Source organism: Rosa rugosa, chromosome 1, assembly GCF_958449725.1.
Source record: "Rosa rugosa chromosome 1, drRosRugo1.1, whole genome shotgun sequence".
Taxonomy (NCBI): Eukaryota; Viridiplantae; Streptophyta; class Magnoliopsida; order Rosales; family Rosaceae; genus Rosa; species Rosa rugosa.
In genome coordinates, this window is record NC_084820.1 from 37,592,772 (window position 1) to 37,608,488 (window position 15,717).

General features: G+C 38.0%; 1 protein-coding gene across 1 annotated transcript; it reads left to right on the forward strand.

Moving 5' to 3' along the window:
• The first annotated feature begins 4,420 nt into the window (after positions 1 to 4,420).
• Positions 4,421 to 14,944, forward strand: LOC133724809 (transmembrane E3 ubiquitin-protein ligase FLY2). Its single transcript, XM_062151656.1, has 15 exons — positions 4,421 to 4,966; positions 6,106 to 6,178; positions 6,980 to 7,107; positions 7,905 to 8,020; positions 8,146 to 8,206; positions 9,761 to 9,827; positions 9,905 to 9,982; positions 10,859 to 11,016; positions 11,115 to 11,174; positions 11,292 to 11,385; positions 11,707 to 11,874; positions 12,765 to 13,093; positions 13,802 to 13,918; positions 13,995 to 14,147; positions 14,511 to 14,944. Exons 1-14 carry the CDS (start codon positions 4,820 to 4,822, stop codon positions 14,094 to 14,096), a joined length of 1,698 nt encoding a protein of 565 aa, XP_062007640.1. The 5' UTR covers positions 4,421 to 4,819; the 3' UTR covers positions 14,097 to 14,147; positions 14,511 to 14,944.
• Positions 14,945 to 15,717: the final 773 nt, after the last annotated feature.

Consider the following 15,717-nt stretch of genomic DNA (forward strand, 5'->3'; position numbering starts at 1 on the left):
ACTCCCTTTTCTTGTCAGTTGATGGTGCTGAGGGGGTCTTGCTGGCGGTTTCCTGATGACTGGAAGATGGCTGTGTTGATTTTGGTGTTAGTGGTGGCGGTGGGGTCTCTCCGTATGTGACGAATTCCGCCTGGGCGTGAATGACCGCCTCACTCATGACGTGGTCATACGTCGCACTGGGATGATTGTAGTTGAGGTGATAGAGGAACGGTCCCTTGAGCAGTCCCTTCCTGAAGGCCGCTGACGCCATTGTTTTGTCTAGGTCACGGCACTGAGATGCTGCCGCCCGCCACCTTATGACAAAGGCCTTCAGTGATTCGTCCTCCCCCTGCTTGACGCTGAACAGTTGACTTGTGTTGTGGTGTCCGGCGGACAATAGGATGAACCGGGAGAGGAAGGCATGTGATAGTGCATGGAATGAGTTGACAGACCCCGGCGGACACTCAAAGAACCAGTTCATTGCCTCACCGTCTAACGTCTCACTGAACAAGTGACACAAGGTGGCGTCATCGAATCCTTTGTTGTTGGTGACCTTCTTGAAGGTGTCCATGTGGACAAAGGGATCGGACAATCCGCCGTGATGCGCCATCTTTGGGGTTTTTGCTGACGCTGGTCTGATAGCTTGCAGAATCTCAGCGGTGAATGGCCCAGGTCTGGAAGCGAAGAGTGGATTCTGGGTTGGCGCTGGTGCGCCCGACTCCGCCCGGATCAGCTTTTGCTCCAGTTGGTGCATCCTTTCCAATATCTGGGCGGTTGCATCGCTGGCGGTGTCAGCCCGGGTACTCCGCTGGACCTGCCTGCGCCTTGGCGCAGGCGGATGGCCCTCAGTTCTTGCCCTAGCCTCCGAACGGTTGGTACGCGGCACCGATTCCGCTTCCTGCTCAATCATTAGTTGGGGGATGGGCGGTGGTCCCATTCCCGACAACTCAGGCGGGTTCAGCGGTACCTGCATCTGTATGACTGGTCCTGGTGCCAATGTGCCAGTGCCGGGTCGACTACGCCTGGTGCTGCGTGACTGCTCGCTCAGTGCTGGGCGGGCGGTAGGCTCCAGGGTCCTCTTTAGCTCTTCAAAACGTGCCAAGAGCGTAGCCACCTGTCCCTGGGCCTCGGCCTTCTCCTTACGCTCCTCCTCTCGCTCTCTGTTTGCCCTATGAAGATCCGCCAGTGCTATCTCGTACATAGCGACGAGATCCTGGCCCGGCGGGCGGCTGCTGCTTGGGTTTGCCTCGCCGCCGGGGTTGACCGGTGTTGTAAATAGTGCGCGGTTAACGCCTATCGTTGGATCGGAGGGTTGGGGAATGGTGGACTGGTCCGCCCGCTCCTCAGCGTTCCCTCCGCTACCGTTAGTCATGGTGGATGTAGTGGGATGACCTTTTGTTCAAGGATTCCCACAGACGGCGCCAATGTTAATGTCTAAAAGTTCGGCGGTAGCTGAACCTTTGTTAACGCTGATCCGGAGGGCGGATCGATACTTGTGACGTTCTCAAAGCCTCCGCTACCTGTCAAGTAAAATACAATGGGCGTCAGAGGGAGACCGCGTTGGGCGGTCTTTAACTCTCCGATGCCTAAGTTAGTCAATGTATTTATGTTGACAAAGTAACAGTAGGTAAGTATTGAATGCGTCCTTAATGAGGAGAGAGAAGAGAACCTTTTATAGGTGAGGAAGAGGTTGATCTTCTCTTTGTTTTCGATGTGGGACTGATGTGCTTCAGTCCCCAGCTCTGGGAGCTTCTGATGCTATCTTGGCGCGGCGCGTGGCGGCGCGTTAGCGGTGATCTGGGGGTGATCCGCCGCCGAGGTTGTAGCCCGCCTGGCGGTGTGTTTGCATGTCATTCCTTTGGTTGGAATTAGTACCTTTGGCGGTCGAATGAGCGTGGCCCATTATAGCTAATTATGCTTGCAAATGTACATGTATGTACACTTCATGTGGGTAGGAAACATGAACATGTGAATATTGAGCTGGTTTTAGGTCAGTTTCTGCCCCTTTATTCCTTCAATTATTTCTCCAACAAGACTTCATTATATGCCTTCGACTTCTTCATATGAAATGTTCCACTATGAGTGTAGATCATCCTGACAAATTTTCAGATTTTTATTCCATGTGGTTGGGCCGAAAATGCTGCTGGACCTCTTACAGGTCCAGTTTTCCAGTTTTGCTTCTGTACAAAATTGGGCTGATTGTTTGAAGGCCTTCCACTCAAAAAAATCTCTTGCACTCTTCATAAGAAATGATCCTTGGGCTGTCTAGAATGGATCTGGAAAGTTTCAGCACATTTCGATTTCATTTGGTTAGTCTGCCACCCCTCCTTCCTTGTCTACCTCGGTTTTTCCTAGCCGAAGTAGGAAAATATGCTAAAGTTGACTTGTCATACTTCCATAGTAGGCTTTATTTAGCCTCTAAATATATATTTCGAGCTTGTCGACAATATATAGCTTGAGCCACTGATATTGGCTCAATTTCTCCAAGACACGCCTTGTCAGGCCAAAATGCTTATTTTTGGGTCCAAACAAGGGGGCGATGTCTACATGTAAATCTCGAAACGTGAAGGGTGTGTTGTGCTCTTTTTCCCTTTCGACCGAGGTTATTTTTGTCCCACTGGGTTTTTGTTACTCGGCAAGATTTTTAGCGAGGCAACGAGAGAAGCACTGCGTTTGGGCAACACAAGGGGGAGTGTTTAAGTAAATCTCTACTTTGTGTTTAGCCCAAACTCTAGGTTACTTGACCTAGTGGTAATAGAGTTTTAATTAGAGATAATCTCGAAGAATCTTAGAGATATTCATTGATTGTATGATTATATTTCCTTGTACAATTCAGATTCTATACCTTGTAATCCTCTATATAAAGAGACCCCAATTATCAATGAGAACACACAACAATTTTCTCTCAAATATCAATTCTCTACAACAAAAGCCTATTTATTTACAATTCATATTTCTTTTTTATTTTATAGTTAAGACTTTTTACAAAATAAAATACAAATCGTAATACAGGGATTGAATTTCACTCTCCTTACGTTTAACTATGTTTAAAGAATACACACATCATTAACTTAGAATTTACCCACCCTAACTTAATATTCTAACCAGTGGCGGAGGCAGAAATTAATCTTAAGTGGGGCACCCGAAAATTTTAGAAAAAAAGTTAAAACTTAAATATATTAAACTTTAATAAAAATTAATAAATTAGAATAAAAATGTGGAAATATCAATTATCTTTCAAAAAAATTATATATTTTTTAATCAAATTTATAGTTTTCTTTATGATGGTAACATATTTTATCTTTGATTTTTAAAATTATAAGAAATAATAATGTTAGTGTTAAAAAAGCAAGAAATTAAAAACAAAACTTAGTCTAATATGTTGCAAGAGGTCTCGAACCTGAGACCTGCAGCTACATAAGTAGTTGATAAAAAAGAGCTACCACTACACCAACTTGGAATCTTGTCAATGTGAGAAACTCTATTCTACTTATCTGGTAAAATTCCAGTGGGGCACGACACCCACCAGGTCCCAACGTGGCTCCGCCCCTGATTCTAACCATGGGAAAATGTCCATTTACCCAAATTTGAGCTACACTAACCCTATTTACCCAAACATCTTATAAGATTGCCCACTTACCCAACAAATTAGATATTTTTTGCCCTAATACCCAATTAAGTAAATTTTTTATTTTTTTAAATTTATTTTTGGGACAATTTTGCCCTCTTTCCCTTTGCCACTTAGAGAGAGAGAGAGAGAGACTTCACCGGACTTGGGTCGCCGGCCGCCTAAATCCGGCGACCAGTGTCCTGTTTTATTGCCCCCCCAATAAACTGTTTATTACCCTATTAATACCCAATAAACTTTATTGCCCCCTAATAAACTTTTTATTGCCCCCCAATAAAAATTTATTAGGGGTTAATAAAAGTCTCTGGCGACCTCTTTGCGAACTTCCGGCAACCTCCGGACCGGTAACCGGAGTTCTATTTTATTGCCCTCCAATAAACTTTTTATTGGACTCCAATAAACTTTATTGCCCCCAATAATACACAATAAACACCCTCAATAAACTTTATAAAAATTTATTGGGGGGTAATAAAAGTCTCCGGCGACCTCTTTGGAAACCTCCGGCAACCGGTGATAGGATTTCGGCGGTTGGTAATCGGTTACGGGATTCCGGCGACTGGTGAGTGGAGTCCCGCGACCGGATTCAGGCGACCGGCGACCGGTGGTCGGATTCAGGCGACCGGGTTTTCAATGATTTTTTAATTATTTAAAGGGTAAACTTATCTTTTTACATTTAAATTGAATAAGTGGGCACACAGATCTTTTGGTGGAGTAAATTGATATTTATTTGGCCCAAATTGGGTTTTCTGGTTAAGAGCCCAAAAGCAAAAAGAAAAAAGAATTGTATTGGAGAGTGAGTTGCAGGCACCTGAAAAGCGCGTATGCCTACCTTCCTCAAACGAAGGCTTCCCAGTCTGACCTGCATTTACCAGAAACCAAAGCAGAAAACCAGTGGACATGTCAACCACCATAGCTTCACAACTCCTAGCCTCCAAACCCATTTCGATTTTGATCAATTAGTTGCTATATTTCTATCCAAAAAGGCCTCCTCTTCTTCTGGTGTTGCTTAGGAGGTCAATTAGTCGCTGAGCTTTCACTTTCTTCATTTGATCGGCTGGTAGTTCCTATGCTAGACTCTAATTGAAGCAACCCTCCTCTCTCTCTCTTAAGCTCTAATGGGGTTTGCATTGTTCTCGTCGAATTCCCGCTCTCAATTCCAACGAAGAGCTTTGTTGGTGGTGGACATTCGCAGTTGAATTTCGGGTTTCTGATATGGGCACTCTCAGAAAATTAGGGTTCTTGGGGTCTCCGACGACCAAGTTGAGGTTTCTCTACTGGTTCTGTGCTGCTTTGCTGCTTTCTCCGCCGGTGGCGGGTCTCAGACCCTTAAGGGAAAGGGCTCGCTCCTGGGGCGATGAGGTTCGTCTTCGCTTTTTCTGCTTTGTTTTGGTTTAAATTTTATGACTTTAGGGTAAAGATTGTGAATTTCACTGTGGAAATGTGAATTTTATGTGTTAGGAATTTGCATTTAGTGTAGTGCCTAGTGTTGATGGGATGATAATGGCAAGTTTAAAAGATCAGAGTGAGGTTAAGGGAGCGGTGTAATTGCGGTCATGTTATGAACACTTGTTGTGAAGTTGGTTCTAATGTTTTCCAAGCAAGGTACAGGTTACTCAAAATTAGTTCAGTTGTTAATACTGAGCCTAGTTAGTGAATTTTTAAAGCTCTTTCCTAGTTAGTGGGGGCATATAGATCCAATCGCAGAGAACTTTTCTCCACGCAGATGTCAATAGTTTGATATTCACCTTTCCCCTCCTTTGAAGAAGAAAACTGTCATATATACATCATACACGCTTGGGTCTATGTCTTGCCAAAAGGGCTAGTACATGAGTTTTTGTTTCCACAGGAAACATATTGTGGTTCTGCTTACTTTTGGCTCTCTCAATTTGTGGCATTTGTACTTTGATCTGTATGGTTTAAGACTTCAGTCTTTGTCAAAGCTTTTGGGTTTAGGAATGGAGCTTAACAGAAGAAACTTGGGGGTTATAAGACGGTAGGAGTGGAGAGCTTGGGATCGAATGCGATTTTGGCCTGCTTTATTGGCATTGGTTACCAATGATTTTATGGATTATTCCCTTACATTATGATGAATCTGTTGTTATTGCAAAGTGAGGCTTGTTTCTTGTGTAATATGTGAGCTAACCTCAAAGTAGATATTTTCTTAGAACTACGTTCTGTACTTTTCCACTCCTATAGCTCTGCTGTTATAATCAAAAGCTTTCTCTTTTGTAAAGACAAATTATAATTTTCATTAAACCACAGGAAGACTAATGAAAAAGATTATGCCACTTATACACTTATCTATTCATTTACTGTTGAGTGTACATCATTAATCATTTCAATTATAGTGCATGGCTGCATTGACAATTAGCTTTGTATTTCAGTTGACTGTTTGCCAGGAAGTGGGCAATCTTGTTTGTTAACTACCAAAATAAGTTTGTTGGAATTGCATGAAATCTGAATAAACCTACTGAACTCCTGATTTTACTTCTTTGCAGTGGCTATTTGTAAGAAAAGATGAAAGTGAGTTGGGACCCTTCTCTTCGTGGAACATAACAGGAACTTATAGAGGTTTGTAACTTATGGCCATTTTTTTTGTGATTACTACCCTGTTCATATGATATTCTTATTACTTTTCATAGAAATGTGTATTTTGATATACCTGGAGTAGTTGCTCAAGAATATAAAGTTGTAAAATTAAGCGGATTGTGTAAGCTCTACCAGTGCTAGTCAAAGGCTCTGCAATTAGAAGGGGGAGGGGGTGCTGCACCGAATCTATAAGAGGATGCTGCCAATGCGGCTTCTAAAGAAGAGAAACGGTTGGGGATGTGGGGGATGGGTGTTGGCTTTTCATGATTCCTGAAGTAGGACACTTCTTGTCTTACGCATTAGGATGAGTTATGATTTTTTAATTGATCTGCTAGCGCAGTATAGGGTTTTTGTGGAGAAATGAAGTTATGATTATATTCTGGATTATTTGTTATGTTACAAGGAGAACAGTGTCTTTATATTTGGTTATAGTAGCACAATGGCTTCAACTGACTTGCATAGTTAAATACACTAAGGCTCCATTTGGATAGAAGAATATAAAAGAATGGATTGCAGTTTTAATAATAAGTTCACTTTGGTTGGAAAAAAAAAAAAAAAAGACTAAATACTATGCGTTCAAACAAACAATTGTTCTTTTTCTTCCTACACAAGTATACACTTTATTCATTGTTGACAATATATCCATGCACAAATATAAACACTCACTAAGACGACTACATTTAGTAATCTTAAAGTAAATTTTCAATGTAAAATTGATTCATTGGGTAGGTGTGTGTGCTTGATCTGATTAGATGTATAAATATACTGTTTTGTGAGTTGCAGGGACTTGGAAGTTTTCTGATTCTGCAAATAGCTCTTCCAGATTTCCGGAATTTAGGAAATCCAGTGGTAATTCTATCATCGAATTAGTTAGCACACAAACAAAAATAACGGGCGTACATTATGTGCAGGTGAGCAGTTCGAGCCCTTATGATGATCCTGACTAAAGTCTGCATCTGTTAAAAATATCTGACTTTTGATTCCTTGAATGCACACCATTTATACACAACTAAAAATAGTCACACATCAGACCAAAACTCACCAGCGTCAGCAAATTAATAATGTACCTGGCATTTTAGTCTTGCACATAGGCAATCATAATAATGGGATCTGTTTAGAACATGTATACTAATGGCACAAACCTAGAGGCCTTCTCCTGTGGACTTATATACCATGGTAAATTTTCACCTGATGGAACATTTGCTCCATGAGTTCAGCTGTCAAACATCGTCCCTGTATTAGTAGCAGCTTGATTTAGCAATGCATGGCTATTGATTAGCGAGCTTTTTGTAGACTTCAATGCCTGATCATAAGTAAATGAATTTTTTGAGGTTTAATTTAGATACATGCCCTGGGGCAGAACCAATTAGGATTGTTGGACAATAATTTTCTATACACCACTTTCGGATACATTTGCAATTTTATGATATGCTTGTGATGAGCTTTTATCACCTTTAAATGCCACATGGTGAAGATGAACAGACGAAAGGCTTAATATACATCATTTAGTTCATAATTTCATATATTATACTAACACTCTTCCTGTTTTTTCTTTGGTTTAATTCTACTACTCTTTCTTAAAATGTTTTGTTTTTAAATATTTGCTTTACCATTTGTCATCTATGAAATATTTAGTTAACCATTGGTTTCCCAAGTTACTATCATACTTCTATGGATAATTTATATTTCTTCATTTTACTGATAACAGGGTGTAATTATCTTCCATGATGTGTTTGACAATGAACACAATGTTGGGGGTGTCCAAATTAGAGTGGAAGGTGTATTTATATGGCCGTTTAGACAGCTTCGAATGGTAGCTAACAGGTAATTTTCCATACATTTTGTTGTTGAAGTTTTTCTCCTTTTTGTTGATCTCATCATTATCACCTGGTTTCCATTTAAGTTATGTGCTATGCAGACTAATACTTATGTGCCCTATCATTGTGCAGTGGAAAAGAGGGAGACTCAAGCCAAGAGGAAGATTATATTTTGTCTAACCCGTATCATATGGTATCATTTGTTGCTCATCTCATGTGTTATGCAGCCTAATAACTATATGATTATCTGTTGTCTTTGTTGTGCATTTATCTTGCACATCTGAATTGTTTTTCATATCTTGATTTTCATGTGGAGTGCCAGAGGGTGGCAATAGACAGTACATTTTGCTTCAGTTTAACTTTGTATTTGAAATAATTTTGAAAATTAAGGAGGTATCCAAGTTAAATTTTTAGGCCAGGGTGCACGATAGAAAACATCCAATAGTTCACAGAAATTGCTAAACTTTTTGCTCACTTAAAGTTGAAGTATTAAAATCTTTTGAACAACTGAGCCCAAAAAGGTTGGAAAAATTAGTTATCCAAAAAGGTGCCACTAATGACTAATATCAGTTATTCGTAACTATAATTTTCCAATCCATCTTTTGATTTACTGTTGAGTTGCACATTATCTGTAAGGAAGTGATTAGACAGAATGGTTTGAGTTGTGTCATTCCAGCCACTTGTGATGTTGTTCTTTCGAAATATTAAACAGTTTTAGAGGGTGGGAAAGGGGTTTGGTGACAGGGAGGTATGCATGCTGGCAATGCTTGGTTTCGTTAGCATGGAGGGAAGAGGAGGTTCTATATGCTATAGAGTTTGGTTTTCATCTTTTATGGGCATTGATTTTCGTAATATTTTAGGGATTGGTCTTTTCATACTATAATGTGATTGTAAGGTTGCTGTCTAGTACCTTATTTTACTGTCTTCTTGTTTTTGTGTCTTGAGCTGTAGTGTAATATAGTGATCTGTGCTGTCAGTGGACAACTTGTCCCCTGCCTCATATTTTCATTTTTAATAAAATTTGAAGAAAAAAAATCCAAGTCAAGGAGGAGGAAAAAAGAGAAAGTTAGTTGGGTTTAGATATCATCTGTAAATATGGTACAAGGTTTAATCCAGTATAAGCAAACAATTAATTTAGTTTTAATAAACTACATATAAAGTGGTTCTTAGCTTCTAGATACAGCTTCTAGTCTTATCCTTTAGGGTGGTGTCCTTATTGTTGTTAAGTCTGATTTTGCGGATTCTGCATATATGCTTTAGCTATTGTAAACTCAATTATTGTTGTTCATGAGATAAAGTACCCATTATGGTAGTGGGTCCAAATTGTAGTTCACATAGTATACAGAATCTTTTGGGGTTTTGCTTCTTGTTGTTTTCCAAATTTTGATGGACTACTCATTCATCTTACTTTCATCTCTTCCTTTCACATGTGTGTTTATATAATAGAAGTCTTACATGTTAAATAAAATTTATGTTTCTTATTAGAAACCTTTTTTCAATGTTAATTCATATGTTCATTTTCAAAAGTGAAGGGTGCAAAAAAGATATGTATGTGTCACTGGGTTTTCATCGCATGTTCCCAAGGCTGCTATAGTTCCTTGAACAAGTACTCTTATCCTTTTCTCTCAAATGGCTGTATTTATCATACTAGATTGTAATGTGTCTACTGATGTGTATGATGTATGGAATATGTCTACTGATGAGGGTTTTCAGTTCTTACATGCTACATGTATTCTTCTTTGAACAGCTTGGAGCTTTCTCTTCCCAGGTTTTCCAAGAATCTCCACGAGATAAGCTATGGAGGAAAAAGCATTGTAATTTCTCCCACTTCACTATTAGTTTCCATATTGCTTTTGTAATGTTATAATTTATTTATGTTCTCTTACTGCAGCGCCAATTTATGAAATGGAGAAACATTGTAATATAGAAATTGCAGGCCAAATTTCACGTGTATCATCCGCCCATAATGGTATTTGAGTTCTCTCAGCGTATGGATTCTTTCTTTTTATTTAATTGCTTCCTTAACATTCTTATAAAGTTTTAGATTCTTTGAAATTTCTCTTTTGAATTAAAGAACGAAAAGAAGAGGAAGATGAGAAGAGAGATGATGAATGTCAATGAGATAGGAGAATGACACTAATTTATAATCTCTGTCGGATTTATGCCCCTTGTAAATTTGTATGTGTCATTAAGTCCGGTTTACTATATTTTTACCAAAAGATAACAGGGCGCCATGAATTCTAATTTCACCTCCAGGTTTACAGAAAGCTCTTCCTCTTTTTATATCTCTCTTTTGTCATCTTTCTGTTTCTATTTATTAAAGGTCATTACTGGTGAAATGAAAATTTTTGAAATAGTAGTTGCAAAATTATAAAAAGCTGTATTCTTAGTTGAATGGTTATGCAGAAAAATGAAGAAGTGACATTCAGGATAGTAACCATATATTTCGGCATAAGAATGAAATTTCCACACTAGTAATAAGACTTTGTGTGCAAATGCCATGCTTGTATGCATACATGTATAGGTCTTTGACTTATATCAAATTTTGTTTACCATCTAGTATCTTTGCATTAATGTGTATGTTATTAACTATTATAACATATCTTCTGTCTTTTATAATAAAATAAAAAATAAAAGAAGTTATCCATAGAAAATAGATGGCATCATATCAACTGTTTTATTTATTCTCTTTTTATTAATTTTATCAATGAATAAATAAAGAAGCTTCACGCCTTAATGGGGTCTGAGGTCAAAAGTTCTATCCTTTGATTCTGATTGGAAATATCTCTTTGTTTGTTTATTTTGAAATGCCTTCTCTTATTACAAATTGGTCATCACCTATTAGATGGAGATCGCGATCGTTACCAAATAGAAGGATTGATGGAGAGTCCTGCAGTGGATGATGATGGAGATTGCTTCTCACCCTTGATATTAAATGCTACTTCTGTCAATGTGGAGGTGTACTATAACAAAGCAGTGAACTATACCTTGATGGTCACCTTTGTATCCTTTATTTTTTTTCCATTAGTCTTGCATGTCAGTTTCAAATGTCAATGTTATTTGCCACTGTTGGAGAGGAATTCCTTAACTTATTTCGTCAGATCTCCTTCCTACAAGTTCTTCTCTTAATTCGGCAAATGGAACATAGCAATACTCAGTCGGTAAGAAATTTGTCCAAACCTACTTTTAGGAAACCAAGGAATTTTAGCAATATGTCAATCATCGTTCAGTTTCCTTTTCTTTTTATTCGACAGAAGTAATTGTGGTTGCCTTTTCAGGGGGCTGCCAAAGTTTCGATTCTAATGATTGGCCAACAGGCTATCATGGATGCTTATCTTTGCCTTCTACACTTGACAGCAGGAATACTTGTTGGTATGTTTGTTATTTGTCACTACCACCTTGGTTTCTAAATTGCTTGTATGTTTTCAATCTTAGAAGTTGTGGTATACTAGTAATTAGTAAAACACTGTTGATCAAGGTATTTAATAATAGATGCTTGAAAAGTGGAAGTTACTGTTATTGTAACCATCTAAATTACGTGGTTGCCATTCAGATCATTGATAAGAAGTATTGTGTTTAAGATAACAGTCTCTATCTTTTGTTCTTCACATGTAAATTGTCACTTATTTGATAATACTTCAGTTGTCATTTCTTATTAACTATAGATTTTTGTCCTATTCCGTGTGCATACAGAATCCTTATTTAATGCGTTTGCAACCGCTGCTTTTTTCAAGTTTGTTGTGTTCTCAATATTCGAGATGAGATACCTTCTTGCTATATGGAAAGCAAGTAGGCCTACAAATAGTGGAGAAGGTTGGGAGACGATGAGGCGTGAGCTTTCAGTTTTATATAGCCGTTTCTGTAAGTACTATTTTGGACTTTTGAGTTTATGCCACTTTATCATTAACTTATATTTTTAAGTACTTTTTCAGTTTTATGCCACTTCATCAACTCATGGCTGGAATTTTGAGTTCATTAGGAATCATGCACATTTACACTTGGAATTTTATATATCCAATATTATCCAACTCATGAAAGTTAATATCTCTCTTTATTCTCAAGTATAATTACTAGACAAGAATAAAGTGCTTGTTTTGAACTTTTGACTTTAAAACACATAATTATTTTGAACTTTGGTTTTTAGCTAATTAATGCTGAAGATGGATGTTTTCATATATTTTAAGCTGCTAGATAACCCAGTAGATTAAGTAAGAAAATTTTCATCCAAAACAGACTGGAGGATAATTTCCTCATGTGGAGTCCAACCCTCTGCCATATCAGCTACTGTTGAACTGTGATGATTCAACAAGTTATATAGCTAATTTCTCTCTAATCCAACGGTCTGCCCAAAACTCCAGCTAATTCTCATTCCCCCAGCGCCAATTTACACCACTGTAGAAAACCAGCAGACCCTGTTGCAATATATCCTGCATGGTTTGCAACTTGACCTCCTCACTATCAATTCTGTCTCCCATCCGTTTCCTTGTCTCGGCATATTATAGGGTTACCTAATGATTGGTTATCATCCTTAATCTTGGTTACCATACAATGGAGACAGTAATCCTTCAGATATCCAGTATCATATGTTTTGGGTATTTCATCACGGAGATTATCCTTTAGATATCCAGAATACTTTAGTCTAGATCTGTGCTCCCAGATTTCCATTTTATTTATCTGTTATTTGAAATGATTATATTGTATGATTCTTTGTTACAAATCTCAGGCTTTATGTTATCTGTAACCATTTGCAGATGGAATTCTTTTAGGAGGCATCCTGGTCATGTACGAGTTCCACAACTTCCTGAGACCTATTCTTCTCCTTATGTACTCCTTTTGGATACCTCAAATAATCACCAATGTTATCCGTGATTCGAGAAAACCCTTGCACCCTCATTACATCTTAGGCATGACTGTTACTCGGCTAGCAATCCCGTTATACATATTTGGTTGCCCTAACAACTTCATGCGCATTGAGCCTGACAAGAGTTGGTGTATTTGTTTGAGTTTATTTATTGGACTGCAAGCCTCAATTCTTCTTCTCCAGCATTATCTTGGCTCTCGTTGGTTCATTCCTCGTCAGGTGTGGTGCAACTTTGATTATTTATATCTTCCTTACAATTCTTTTTCTTTTTCAACTCCCTTTAGCTTTCACAATGACACACACAAGCAATCCCATATCAAGACAGCTATCTGTTTGTTGTCTTGGTTTGAACGATGATGATATTCTTATCACGTTAATATCTTATCGAACTTCCCTGAGCAAGGAGCAGGTTTATTCAATTGGACTATGATGCATATTTGTTCTTGCAGTGGAATAGTAGCTAATTAATTTTCGTTTGTGAATACCTTAATGATTATACAAGTTATTTCACTAAATAAGTTCTATTAAGCTTTAATATTAATAAATTATTGATTGTTTTTAAAAGAAGATTAAAGAAATGTCGAAGGTCTGGTACTCTATTGTAAATATCATTACCAACACCCAAGTTTATGGTGCTAATGAAATTTTTTCTGTTAATGGTATTATGAAATTGTTATACTCTGTCCAGCTTTGAGCGCCTTGACATTCTTTTTATGACAGTACGTGTTCAGAGTGTACATTTAATGTGCTTTTGTGCTCTTTTGGATAAGTGAAGTTTACAATGGCTATATGAATATGATAATAACCTTTATAATTCTATTCTTATTTTTAGATTTGGGGAAAAACTGTTACAGCAAGTTACCTTGATAACGTCACTTGCTCATGCCATTGCAGTGTGACATATCGTTTCTCTTTAATGTATTGCAGATTCTACCTGAGAAATATAGCTACCATAGAAGGTCTGATCAGGATACAAATCATGCCACAGACTGTGTCATTTGCATGACTGCAATTGATCTCACACAGCGTTCAGATGATTGCATGGTACACTGATGGGATGTGTTATTTTATAATAACTAGCTTGATTAGTGCTTGATGTAGTTTGCTCTTTTCATTACAGGTGACACCATGCGATCATTTCTTTCATTCCGGTTGTTTACAAAGGTGGATGGATATAAAGATGGAGTGTCCAACTTGTCGGCGTCCACTGCCCCCTGCCTGAACTGTCTATATCACGTATAGGATCAACTGACATCACCCAACACTAATTTTGGTACATTAACTTCATGGCATCCAAGCACTCCAACTGAAATATTTTGAAATTTTAGGGTTTGACCGGTGTTTATCCGGCTTACCACTCTTTGATATTCCCTTGTTATTTGAGGATTTTGTAGCTAGTTGCCAAAATAATTCAACAACCAAAACATGCTTTTTTCCAAATAATCGCGTATTTTGAATCATTTGTGTTCAAATCATTGTCATTCTTATAGTGCTTTCTACATTAGTTGCTATGGAAATTTTGTACACTAATTTTCTCACTTTTTTTATGTTTAGGTTAACTGAGTATTTGCCTTCATCCCACATTTAGTTATAAAGTTCCATAATCCTAAATTTGCCTCTCTGTATTCCATTTCAGGTTGGGTATTGAATCCATTTTCTGCTTGAGTGCACCTTCAGAAGAAGGTTGAGATACAACAGAATCAATTTCTGAACTGTAACGGGCTACAATAGTTTGCAGCTATAGCCAATGATTCTTTGCATTGTTGTATATTGTATAATTAGTTAGCAATACACATTAGGTCCATAAAAAGTTGGTTAATAGAAACAAGAAAAGAAAGTGGCATGGGTCTTGATTAGAGCTATAATGCCATTGTGATTAGACTGAACTGTACGATTGTGAGAACCGTATCACATCAAGCTCAGTGGCCAATATAGACGGTGTAAAGTACATAAATGGTTAAAATGATAATGAACTGAAGCCCATGCCAGAACTCGGATGTTTGTTATAAAATTTGTAACACTGAAGCTTAATGTTAGCCTGGGACAAGGCCAACTTCAATGAGTCCATCACATTAGTTTCACCCATCGTCAACTTTTGTTTGTTAGCATACGACATTCAGCAACTGTCTCGATTTATCTAAAATATTCTGAATTATTTTTTTAGTCATCGCTCTCTTCATTCTCTTCGCATTCGGCTATTCGCGACCACCCACCCCGACACGTCCAACTAATCAATCATATAATTTTGTCAAACACCTTGTGACTTTTGTATTCTCTTAATGAAACCCTAAACACCAAAGTGAACCACCTATAGATCTTTTGTATTTTTTTGTTTTATTTATATTTTATGATGAATGCTGATCGTAAGCACTAAACCTAAATTAGGATTTAGAGCACTATATGGAGGATTGACAACCTCAATCTAGACGAGGTCTTCTTAATTGTTGGGTACTAATTTTAGGCATCAACAATGTTAATTGAAAAAAAGGCATCATCAACTAATCAACTGTAACGGCTCCTCATCCAGTGAAGAAGTTTGTTCTTTTCCTCTTTCTTTACATATATTTTTTGTCACTTCAACCTTATCTCGACCGACAACCTTGAAACCTCATAATCATGCATCGCATACCCCATCAGAGTTTTTTTTCCTCTTCATCATCACATCAGCGTTCTTAGATGACTTTTTTAGTGGATTCAAGAATTGTAGTGGACCTAGTTTTAGGTTTGTATGTATTTAGTTTTAGTTTGTTTAGGTTTTGTAGTTGATCACCATTAGAAAGAGGTTTATGTTGCAACAAATTTGCTTACCTAAGGGACAGTTTTATGGGACTGTGAGGCGTTTC